Source organism: Chrysemys picta, chromosome 9 (assembly GCF_011386835.1).
Source record: "Chrysemys picta bellii isolate R12L10 chromosome 9, ASM1138683v2, whole genome shotgun sequence".
NCBI lineage: Eukaryota > Metazoa > Chordata > Testudines > Emydidae > Chrysemys > Chrysemys picta.
In genome coordinates, this window is record NC_088799.1 from 33,330,700 (window position 1) to 33,343,865 (window position 13,166).

At 41.9% G+C, this 13,166-nt stretch overlaps 1 protein-coding gene across 1 annotated transcript in view; it reads left to right on the forward strand.

Annotated features, from left to right (window-relative positions):
• Window positions 1-13,166, forward strand: part of SLC16A14 (solute carrier family 16 member 14) — a 38,383-nt gene that overhangs the window by 11,859 nt on the left and 13,358 nt on the right. The window contains 2 exon segments of the mRNA XM_024103293.3: window positions 3,303-3,579; window positions 7,286-7,429. Coding sequence (XP_023959061.2) covers window positions 3,318-3,579; window positions 7,286-7,429 — 406 coding nt within the window. The 5' untranslated portion in view covers window positions 3,303-3,317.

Genomic DNA, 13,166 nt, shown 5'->3' on the forward strand with positions numbered 1-13,166 from the left:
AAAATAAAATTTAATACATGAAGTCTATAAAGTTTCAACAGTTCTTCCCAGTCACTATAGAAAATATTTTTGTCCCAGGGCAGCTACATTTTTTCGTAGGTTGTCAGATTGCTAAGTTAGCACAGAGAAGCCCTCTACCAGTGCTCCTCCTAAGATCCATTGGATGGAGAACCACTCTACTTTACCCTGGATAACTGATGATAACTGTTCATGTAGATAATTTAAGTGGGTACCACACATTTTGCTGTGTTACAGTAGACTTCCAAGTGTACCCTGCTAAAAATGGTTACTGCCTATTCACATTACACTCAGTCCAGCTTCTTGATTGCTTTTAGAAATGGGAGGTGAAATACAATGACAACACTCACTGCTCTTACTTTATAGATTTTATTTATTTATTTTGTAAAATATCATGGCCTGAGGGAAGGAGGGCAGTATACATATTGAAGTTTGCTTTGAGCAGCAAAATGCCTAAGGTCAGTCCTGTTCATAATACTACTGTAATACTTCATTGCCATGAGCACTGCTTCATTATAGTAGCTTGTCATATCATATTTGCCTATGACCCGTTAATTTTATTTGTTGATTCTTATTTTTTGGCATTAATGAGACACTGTACAAGTTCAGAAACAGTTGCAAACTACTCTTTGCTTTAATGAATTTAGATGTTTTGGACCCAATTTTCCTTTCATTTATAGCAGTGTAAATCCAGAGTAACTTCGCTTATTTTGGTAGAATTACTCTGATTTATACCACTGTGAATCAGAGCAGAATTTTATCTAGTGGGCCAAATTCTGTCCTCCTTTATACCTATATAGCCTTACCGATGTCACCATTCTGTGGGCTTTGTCTTGTTGTGCCTTGCCTATTATTATGTCTCTGCTGTTGTTGTTTCTGTGTTGACTGTTGTTTGTGTAACGATGTCATTGAGATGTACTAGAAGGCAACATTTGCTCCATTGAATTTAATGTATCATTAGAATTCTGCAGGAACTGGATTTTGTTAGTGATGAATAAGATCTCTTATTTATTGAAAAATATCACACATATACATAAGTTATGCATTTAATCTTTTAAAGTAGCTATTGTTTCAAGAATCATATTATACTATTAAATGGAGTACGTGGAAGACCACCAGAAATTGTTTCACTGTTTCTAATATATTTTCTTTTGTCCGTTTCTGAAGCCACTTCCTGTTTCCATTTCTTCAGGGTGGAGAGAGAAAAAAACACACCTTATCTGGTAACTTGTACCACTAAAGTTTCCAGTCTCCATGGAAACCTCTGTGGTGCTCCATAGTATTGTAATATTTCAATACGTCACAGGATAAATGGAGAGTTGGTTCTGCATCTTGACTCGTTCAGTTAAAAATTGCCTGTGGAGTCACTTGAAATTATTTTATTATTTCTGGGTTGTGCTCTTCATTTGTGGGGGTCTAAAGAACAAACCAAACGTCAATTTAATTTATTTGAGACCAAGTCCTCCATACCTTGTGCACCAAAACCTTCCCACTGTGCTAGATTCTGATCTACACTGACATAAATTTGGAGCAACTCACTGATCTCAGTGGAGTTACTATGGATTTACGACAGCATAACTGAAAGCCTAACAATATAATTATACACCTCTACCCCCATATAACGCGGTCCTCCGGAACCAAAAAATCTTACCGCGCTATAGGTGAGACCGCGTGATATCGAACTTGCTTTGGCCCCCTGCTCCTTGTCCCCTGACCACCCCCTCCACAGACCCCCATCCCTAATCACCCCCAGGACCTCACCCCCTATCCAACACCCCCGCTCCCTATCCCCTAACTGTCCCGCCCCCTGACAGGTACTCACCGGCAGCGGCGGGAAGCGGAGCAGCCCGGCCCTAGGCTGCTCCACTCCGCCAGCTCCCAGCTGCAGCGCTCCACTTCCCGCCGCTGCCGGTGAGTACGGGGGGCCTCCTTTCCCCAACCTCCCCGCACTCACCGGTGGCGGGAAGCGGAGCACCCCGGGCTGGGAGCTAATGCGCTGATCCACAGGAGCGCTGCTTTACCGCGTTGCATGCGAACCCGTGTTATATCGGCTCACGTTATATCGGGGTAGAGTGTATACCATACTGACTTTAATCGGACCTTGAGTTATGCAAGGAAGGTAAGATCAGGCCCCTGCTCTATAATTTATGTAAGCAAAACATCTCGAAGATCACGGAATCTAAATATTTTTTCATTATTTTCTTCTTTCACCCTTGTCCCATCAACACGAAAAATAATAAATCCCAAGATTACCATTCTTCTGCAGAGAAAACCAATTGTAATCTGATTTATCTTTTATTTATTATTTCCTTTTTATTAAAAGCTTTAGAATTTTGAACACAAGACACAATCTACTTGTGGATCTGGGCCAAAGTGACAAACAAGGCAAATTATAGTCAACACACATACATTGCATAGAGAAGTACAAAAACCAGAAAGATACAAGCAATATACACACAGAGTGTGTTTTATTTTATATGTGCATTTTATATTTAAACTTATTGAAATGCTGTTATTTTACTGAAAACCACATGAAGGACACATTGAAATGGAATATGGCTATGGTCCAAATTTGTTATAAACTGTTTCATTTTTTAAAAATCATGATCTAAATCGTGCCCCAAGCCCTCCATGTGTAGCTGTCATCCCTCCCACATGGGAGAAAGGGGTACCATTCACGTCTGCAATACCATCCCTGCTTCCTGAAACCCAGGAATGTGTGGGGGAGCGGAGTAGGCAGGGCTATCCTGAGACTGGCTAAAAGAGATGAACATCATAATCCCACAGATTTTTCTCATGGAAAAGCAGTATGTAGAGGTGGTCGGAAAAAAAATTAGAGCTTCAAAAATGTAAATTTCAAAATATTTCATACAAAAAATAAAGAAGAAACTTTGAAAAAAAATGTTTGTAAAATCCCCCTCCCCCATTTTTGGAACTATAGAGCTGGTTGACACTTTGTGACTTTTCAAAATGTTGAAAATGCAAAACAAATTCAGAAATATTTGTGCAACATTTTTTCATTTTTTTACCAGCTCTAGCAACATAGATCTCTAGCCGGAGGCTCTCTTACCTATTTACTTGTAGAAGTGGAGTTAAGATTGCGGCTGAATAATACTGCCCTGTGGTCCCCATACTGTTCCTGTATGCAGAAACCCCAACAAATGCTGGAAAATAGGTTGGGGAACTAGTTTCATCTAAACTGTTAAAAAATAAAAACAAATAACTTTTACAAACCTGTACCTGTTTTCTGTGCATACTGAAAGCATTTATTTTGTTTGTTTCAGAATACTGTGGGGAAAATGTGCACCACTCAAGAAGATATTGGATATGATTTTGAAGATGATTCAAAAGATAAGACGAAGACACTTAAGCCTAATCCAAACATTGATGGCGGATGGGCTTGGATGATTGTGCTTTCTTCCTTCCTTGTACATATACTCATCATGGGGTCACAAATGGCCCTTGGAATACTTAACATGGAATGGCTTGAAGAATTCAGTCAAAGTCGAGGCTTGACTGCATGGGTTAGCTCCCTTAGCATGGGTATTACATTGATCGTAGGTATGTTCCAATATAATTATATTGCAAAACTATATAGGTTTAACATAGTATTCTCCCCCCATGCCAAGTATTTTCTTGCACTATTCAAATATGGTAACTGAGTAGGCCATAGTGTTCTTGGACTGTAGTTTTAAAGTCACGAGGCAAATTCAGTTGTCTACCATAGCAACTGATTTGGGCTGTGGGGCTAAAAATAGCCCCCTAGACATTCCCACTTGGGTTGGAGTCCAGGCTTCAAGCCCCTTCTTCTGGAACTTGGGCTCCAGGCCGAGCTCTAAGGTCTTCACTGCTACTCTTAGCCCTGCAGCCCAAGCCACACAAGCCTGAGTCAATTGACCTTGGGTCTAAGCCTTGGCACCACAGGCTTTTCTTTGCAGTGTAGACATACGCTGGCATGTGAGCTATGTGGTCAGAGGGAGGCAGGGAGTAGCAGTGAAGCTGGGGGGAAACAACAGTGAGGCGAGGAGAAAGAACAGTAGGCAGTCATGTAACATATATCTGAGTGGTGCCAGCTAACTGCCTGTTGGGTTGGTCTGGGCTGAATCAGTTGGCAGAAGGATCAGGAGTGGGAGAAAAATAATAGTCCCTCCAAAAAGCTTGGAATCTGTCTTAGAGTCTGCTTGGGAGGTCGAGAGGTAAGGCTGGAAGGAACAGAATTAGGGACTGATTCTTCACTATCTGAAGCTTTGTGCTGTCATTTACACATGTGCAAAGTCTTATACCCACTTTACACAAGTGTAAAAGATAGCACAAGGTGCAAGGCAGTGTAGAATCATATTTAGAGTCTGTCTGAGGTGTGTACCACTAGAAAGAACAGCCTGCCTGGAAGAGGGAGGCTTGGAGAAGATGGAAGAGTCCCTAAAAGACCCCAAAATATTAGTGTAGCTGGGTCCCATTAAGTCTTAGTTCAACCCAGAAAAAACTGGTATATTCTTTGCTCGATGTAAGGTGAAATGTCTGTCGATATTGTTGGAGTTAGGTGTACACATCCTACATGATTAAACTCTGTGCAATTTCAGTTACTTCAATGGGGTGCCAAGGAGTCCAAGTCAGGGCAGGATTTGACCAAACCCCACAGAGGGCAAGGTACATCTTGAATCATGCTAGGACAGTCCACATTTCCCTGTATCTTCCTAATACTCAGAAACTGTAGTTTATTTTTGATCTTCAAGAATGAAAGGCAAACAAGTAACTAAAATATCTTTTAGTTGAAATATTGTCAATCATTAATAATTAACAATGAAGATAATTTGGGATAAAATTAAGTTCCAAAGTCTCAAAGGCTTATAATAGTTAAAATGTCCTTAAAATCACTAAAGCTGTCAGAGCAGCTTCAACCACTTATCCTCTGTGCTTATTTACATATTTCTTTGTCAGAGTTTTACAGACAGGCCTCTTATTTTCAGCTGAGTGGTGGGATGCACCACCTGCCTCTGCAAAAGTTGATACCATCACTAATACTTAAATCAGTACAGGGAATGCTGCTCTCTTTGCTATTTAAAGGATAGATAGATAGATATGACTTTCAGAGATCTGTACAGTGACTAAGCTAATCTAGATCAACAGGGTTGCAGAAGCAATTCCAGTCCTTCTCTACCTGCCAGGTGTATTTGTCTGTTGCATGTATGCCTGAGAGAGAGCTTTCCAGATCTGCACTCCCAGGGATATAAGGTGCCATATTTTGGCTGTTAAACAGACCACATTTATTTGTTCCTTCACCTGAGTGTAAATAGATTATCCTATAACACCTGTTACAGGCTCTGTGACACATTTATAAGGGTGGTTAAATAACAGCATCAAATGGGATCAACAGGACAAAGTGCCATGATAATAGATTAAACAGAAAGTTCTATGTAATCACAATCCATAACAAGCAGTGTAGGGCCATCCACTGAGTCTGAATCACTAACATCAACAGTTTAGGAACAATATTAGAAGACACAGTAGCAATTTAAAAGACTCTGACATCCTGCTGAATCTTATAATTTTGTTAGGTACTCAGGTACCTAGGTAGAATAAAGGCACAATTTTGTTAAATCAGATGCAGGAATCACATTGAAAAAGCAAAACATACATCTCATAAGCAAAGGAACAGGATGTTTATGTGCAATAATATCAACCACTGCACAAGATACAAATCTTACTTCATGACTACTAAATACATAGCAGAGGACATTCTACAGATATGCATGGCCCTGAATGTGACAAAAGACTTATACTGTGGATGTTGTTTTCACTGTACATGGTGGAGTTCTTTCACCATGGTATTTGACAGTGGTTCATAGACTACTGTCATCTGCCTCCTCACTAAGTTTGCTGGGTGTCATGATGCTTGACATTTCTGAAAGTTGACGTGAGGATCAAGGATAGTTTAGAGTGAAACATCTGGGAAATGGATTACATCATTCACAAGTTTCCCAAATTTACAAGGTGTTGAGGGATGTACAGTATCCTTCAAAGAATGACCAGAATCAGCTTGATATGATTGGTTGCTAAATTATACTCTGTGACTTACCATTGGCAAATCCATGTGAGTAGGCATATAGCTACTCAAATGTGCTGCATTGGCAGTGGAGGTATACTGGGGTGTTGTAGCTGGCAGGCCCTAGATTTTAAGTGTCAGGGAGCTATTGAAAGGGTGTTCCGGAGAGCTCAAGAGTTTAGAATTAATTTTCCCTGCTGTCCAAAAAAGCCCATCTGTTGATCTTTAAGGCATGGAACAAGGCCCATCTTTTCTCAAGAATTTAGTTAATGGGGAATGGACCAATTATGTTATTAAATTCTACACATTCACCTAAGTCATAATAGAGTACATTTTATACATAAGTAAATAAATAAATAAATAAAATTATCTCCACCTCTCCAGAGGCTGTGAAATAGCAACGAATCAAACTAAAGGGTGGATTTTTACTGTAAGATTTGGCCTTCATTTTCACACATTTTGAGACAGCACAGTGTTTCTCAGCTGTACTGGATAAAATGTTTAATTTCAGCTGGATCCTCACATCTCTGGGAGAGAGAAAGCCAATGTGAATGTGGTCCCTGAGTTGAGCAAATCCTTCTTTAGAGCATGGAAGCAGACATTGCAACAGACAAATTAGTTAGTCTTCTGCTTAACTCACATCTTGCCTAATGAATCCCCTGAGGAATGTAGATTCAGTGGCTAGAATCTTCATTCCACCTGAGAGTACAGTGTGGGGGGAGGGGAATACTGCAGGTAGAGGGAGGCAGTTACCGTTCCCTCATCTCAGAGGAGCAGGGGTTGGGGAGAGTAGCTGGGTCAGGGAAGCAGCTACACCATCACTGCGGACTTTCCTCTAGCAGAGAATTAAACTGCTGAGGGGGAATTCTTTGCTGACCATTTTTCGTTAATTTGGTTGCAGCAGCATGAAGTGGATTTAGGAGCAGGATTCCGTGGTCTACTAAGCGTTTGCATTATCATAAGCCACTGCAGATGAAATAAAGAACTTTGAATTCAGGTATTGGCAGAGTTATTAGCCAAGGGCCTAGAGGGGTTTACTGAATGACATTTTTGAGGGTCTAAAGGGGTTAACAGGAAAAAAATAATCCTTTTAATTGCATTTAACAATTTCAATTACACTGTTTCATATTTTGTTTGAAAATGATAATTAAGGCTTTTAATAAGTTTCACAATAAGGGCTTTACACAAACCTTTTAGCAAATTCTTCTTCATGTTCTGTGACAGGTCCTTTCATTGGTTTATTCATTAACACATGTGGGTGCCGCAAGACAGCAATAATTGGTGGGATCTTGAATACCCTAGGCTGGGTATTGAGTGCCTATGCCTCAAATGTACATTACCTCTTCATTACATTTGGCGTGACTGCTGGTAAGCAATATTTATATTTGGAAATTCTTTTAAATAGTGTCTTCTGGCAGTCCATTTGCTGAGAACATGAGAGAAGCTAAGATCGTTCTTGGGTCATTTTAATATTTGATTTTTTTTAAACTTCTGATAAAGTGATTTTAGGTGGGGAAATGCCATTTAACAATTTTTCTTTTAGTTTATTCAGCTTGCACAGTCAGACTAATGTTATTGTGCTATAGTTTTAGACATAATAGGCAAGGTTCTGCTCTGACTTTGAGGTCAGTGGAGTTATTCCAAATTAATACTGATGCATGTGATAGATGTAGTCCAATGGGCCTGATTTTTATTCCACACCATTTTTACATTAGTGTAACTCCATTGTCTTTAACAGAATTATACCAGTGAAAGTGAGAGCAACATCAGATCAAATGGCTATTTTTGTCATGCAAGTTCTATCATACAGCATGTGAAGATGTTTTGTCAGTAGTGGGATGGCATAGAGGTCACCCAGCTATGCCACCTTTCAGTCAGGGATGGCACCACAGGCTGGTCCTGCCTTGGTTTATAAACAAGTCCAGAAAGACCTTTTTTAGTCAGAGGGCACCCCCTCTTCCAAGGGTCTCATTTATTAGTAACAGTCATAAGCATAACTAGGACCTTACTCAGATACAGCGGGGGCATTTGTCATCTCAGGCTCAGTCCAGCTAGTTCTTTCCTTCAAGACACTCTTCTTTCCTGTGCCTGGAAAGAGTTTCTTATTTTGTTCTGGAACCTTTCCCGGTTCCTTCTTTGGATTCCTCCTTTTCTGTGCTTCTTTAAGCAGGAGTCCCCAACTTGGAACTGCGCTGTATTTTTCCCCCCTCACTCTCTCCTTAAACTGAAGTTCCTCCCCAGCTCTCCTCTCTGAAAGTGGGTTCTTTTAATCAAATAGTCTGGTCCTTCTTAAGGTGGAGCCCTCAGTTCTTCTCTCTGGAGCTGAGTTGTGGGTTAGTCAGCTGTAGGGCCTTTGCCAGCTTCTCCCTCAGTTGGCACTTTCCCTTAATTAGGCCTGTAGGTGCTCCACAGATCAGCCTTTCCCTGCTGATATCTCCTGGTGTCTGCTCTGATATGAGGGAGGAGACTACCTTTATGCTGGTTCCCTTCCCCCAGTTTATCCGCAATTTGTTGGGGGAGAGGGGAGCTCTGCCCCACCCTCTCTGAAAGACTCCTGGTCCTGGGCTCTTAAAGAGACAGTGATGGGATTTCCTCCCAAGCGCCACTTTATATATATATAAAACACACACACACACACACACTTTATATCTATAGATATAGATATATCTACATGGGCTGACCTCTAGGCACAACTGCCTTTAAAGGGCAGACACAGCGCTATCACAAAGCTTCCCCCTCAAGAGCCAGTCTATATCCAAAATGTAGACTCGATCAAAGTTATCATTTAGCCATGTTCCCCGAACAGGGAGGCACTTTTTGTTTAGCTGCTACCAGGAAATCAACCAGTATGCTTGGCAATATCTTTATCATGGGAACAGTCCTTGGCAATAGCCTTATCTTCATCAGAAAAATTTAAGTAACCAGGATCTGAGGTTCTCTCTGTTGTAGGTAGCCCATAGGGTGCATGTGGTCATCCATAGTCCATGGCATGTCATAATTTACACCACGCACCTGTGTACCTAGATGGTAGAATCTCTTTGCCACCTCCTGTCTTGTTAACAGAACTGGTATTTCACCACAAATAAACTTTTCTGTGGTAGTGGCCTCCTGATCTTCTGGAGAGGAGTGTCCCTGGATGCACACATCCAAGTTAAGGATATCTCTGTTCAGGTTCAGATCCCTTTCAGGGTTTCCAAAAAAACAGAGATTGCAGTGTTTTGCCCACAGCTTATAATATCTGACTTAACAACACCCACTTCTGTTCTTTCTTCAGCCACACTATTTTATGGAGGATATTCAATATATGAAAATCACCCTCATCTTCCTCCTCCTTCTTTGGGGTAGAGCTCTTTGTTTTTTTTAGCAAGGGTGTGGTTGTGGCTTTGCCTTGTAGCTTTGTCACTGTCCCATGTCTTTGGATCTATGGCCAGGCAGCTCTTAGCTTCAATCAGCTGATGTACCTCCTGGCTAAGTCCATCTTTTTGTTGTAGTGCTTCACCCAGCATGATTCCAGTTCTTTTCACAAGGTGGTCACTTCAGCCTAGAGGCTCTCCAGCTCTTTACCCTCTAGGGAGCCTGTCCTGTAGGAGAGAATGAGGGCCTGAACTACAACTCCCATGATGCAATGTGCTGATAGAGAATTGCAGTTTAAAATTTTCCAGGTCAGTTCAAAATACAAGTCTCCTGATTCTGATCAAACCAACCCAAAATGAAATATTTCATTTAGATTTTCCCAGCAGAAAATCAAAATTTTTCAGCAAACTTAAATTTCATTTTCTGTAGAACAGTCATTCTGATGGAAAATTCCCAACTGGCTCTATTTTTTTATTATTATTATTTATTTGTTGAGACATAGTTTGAAAAAAAGCAATGGAGCTGACTGACCAGATATAGGGCCTGATCCTATAGTTCTTGTGAAGTCAACCCTCCCTTTGGTTACAACTGGAGTTTTGCCTGTGTAAAAGCTACTTGATTTGGCCATGTAATGTAATACCATGAACTAAATTCAACCCTGGTGTAACTTTACTGAGATGCAGCCAAACCTTTTTACCATACCACATAATTTCTCTTGCTCTCTCTCAGAAAATGACATAGGGATGTCAGTTAACGGGAAAACCAGTTACACTTTTAATGAGCACAGTAGAAGAATATAAATTGGTATATGTATATCCACTGAAATGAAGGATTTGTAGCAAGCCTAAGAGATGACTAAACTTATGAAGGTGGTGATATGCTGAGGGTGAGGACTACATCTTTACAGCACTATACCATAAGCAAAAATCCTTTATGTACAAAAAAAGTCTTTATTTGCATAGACAGAGGAAGAACATAAGCCTTTGTTGAGCAATGGCTTTAGTACACCAAAGGTGTCAGTAGGATCCCAGTGGTGATGAAGTTTCTTGTAGAGAACTGGTGGCTGCTGGACTGCCTCCCCAGAACAGGATGGAATGACACCACACCCAGAATCTGGTTCAGGCTCTTTTCCCCAGGCCTTTAGCTTTATTATTTCTATAGAAAGCTAGCACAGCACATTAATCATCCCCACCTCTTACTCCAGAGTTTTCTACAAAGGTCTACTGTTCCCTGCAGGTTTCCACTCTACAGGACACCTGCCTGAGAATTATTCACAAACCCTCCTCTTCCCCCTTACCCCCCAATCCAGGGGCTTCCTGCCAGAGCCTTCTTGCTCCTGGGAGCTCTTGCCTCAGTTCTCCTACCAGCTCTCTGCCTGGGAGTTACGCTGTTCTAGAGACCAAACTGCTTCCTATAGTTTCTCTTTTAGTTTCACAACTGTCTCCCAAATGGCCTACTTGCTGGCTTTCATAATCATCACCTGATCCCCAGCTTTTCAGTCTCAGCTGGGAGGTAGCTGAATCATCATAGATGAGTCTGGGCCCAACTCCCCTTAAGGGGTCAGCTGCCCTGTGACAAGGCCTATCTTGCTAAACTCATTAAGACATGTAAGGTCTGACATAACTTAGTCACATATTGTAGATTGTTGTAACTTCTCAGATGCTCTGAGCTTTTAACACACTGGTTGTCTGTCACAAACTAGAGTACCTCTAATCCCAGAATCCCTCATCAGGAGGTAGTTATTCACAGCTGTGAGATAGGATGGCAGAAATGACTGCAAGGAATAATTAAGGAACAATTTTTGTGCTTCTTATCTGAGCAACACTTCAATTGAAGAGGCTCTGGATGTAATGCCTTTGGAAAGATGTGTTTGCAACATGAAGCAAGGTGTAGTTCAGGCTCTCGCTGAGCTCAACTGGAGGAAAAAAGATTTGATTTTTGGTCTTTCCCAAAAGGATAAATCAGAAACTACAAGGTGTGTGGAAAAAGCCAAGAGTGATGAATATGGACAAAAGAAATCTTTTTGGAAATTTTGGTGAAATCTAAATGAAGATGCCTACCCCCAAAAATCCTTTAAAGAAATTTCCACAAAATCTGCAGAATTTCTGTAAAGAATTTTCTTCTGCTTTTCTATTCTACTTGGTATCATTTTATTGATTCTATTAGAGATCACAATGATATCAAAACAGTGATGTATAATTAACTCTCATCAGGGCAGGGAGCCTTGCCTGTACGACTCTTTCCTTATATCTGGAGTACCCTTAGGTACAAATGAATCAATTCTCTCTTTTTTTCATCCTGTCCAAGGAAACCAGACCAAAACTGTTGAACTGTAGAATGTAATATGTAGAAATAAATAGCAAACATGAAAACCATATCTGTGTTCTCTAGAGAAATCTGACTGGATGTTTCAAATGAGATTGAGAAGAACTGAGACACTCTCAGTAGACTAATTCTGGTAAAAAATTGGGGTCAGGGATATTCCCCTGCAATGCCATGAGACCTCCCTTCACTGCAACACCAAAAAAGGTCACCACACCTGTTCTCATCTCTCCATTGCCCTTAAAAAAGGCCCCCAGCACTTACTTACCTTGGCCTCCTACTAGCGGTGCAATTTTTGACTGGCTCCCATCATGTGCTGTAGTGTTCAGGCGGCTCATTGCATGCCCACCCTCCTACTAATGCAGGGGTTCTCAAACTGCGGGTTGGGACCCCTCAGGGGGTCACAAGGTTCTTACATGGGGGGTCGTGAACTGTCAGCCTCCACCCCAAGCCCCGCTTTGCCTCCAGCATCTATAATGGTGTTATAAATTAAAAACACTTTTTATATATTTAAGAAGGGGTCATACTCAGGGGCTTTCTATGTGAAAGGGGTCACCAGTACAAAAGTTTGAGAACCATTGTGCTAATGTCATCAGTTTATTTTTTTCTCTTCCCAACTCCTCTTGATGTACAGTCTTTCTAGACCCCCCCCCCATTTCCAACAAACTCCTCCAATATCTTCTCCCCAACTCCTAGGCTCATCTCCATGAATCTCCCCCAGTCTCTCCCATCTTTTTCCCCAGACTCATTCTAACCCTCTCAACTCAAAGCCCCTTATTCTCTCTTCCCCAAACTGCCTCTCACCCCAGGCTCTTTCACCTCCCCCACATCCTTCCAGCTTCTTGTCCCTTTCCCAAAATATCCCTCTTGGTTTCCCCTATGTTCTCTCCAGTGCCTGTGCACCCCAACAGCTGTCTCCCCTTTGTCCTGGCCCCACACAGGGCTGCCCAGAGGATTCAGGGGGCCGGGGGCAAAGCAATTTCAGGGGTCCCTTCCATACTATAGAATACTATATTCTCGTGGGGGGTCCTGTGGGGCCTGGGGCAAATTGCCCCACTTGCCCCCCCCCCCCCCGCTGGGCAGCCCTAGCCCCACATCCCCCATAGCTGTGTCCCCTGGTTTTAGCCTAAGGGAGGGGAATAGAGGGAGCCACGCCCATTCAGCTCCTCATAGGTGGAGGGGAAGGGCCCATATAAGGATCCTGCCATGCCTGTCCAGCAATGGGAGAAGGGGGGGACAGAGAGCCCTCTGTTGGCAGGAGAGTACTATTACAGCTGCCACACAGCCTCAAGTCCTATCTATTAGCTGATGTGGTAATATCTTTTATTCTTAGCTTCTCCTCTCTGACCTCTCCCCTACACAGCCAGCAAAAATCAGGGGGCAGAGAGGGGGCAAAGGGAATGGCATTGTCAGCCCCTTCCCTCACAGC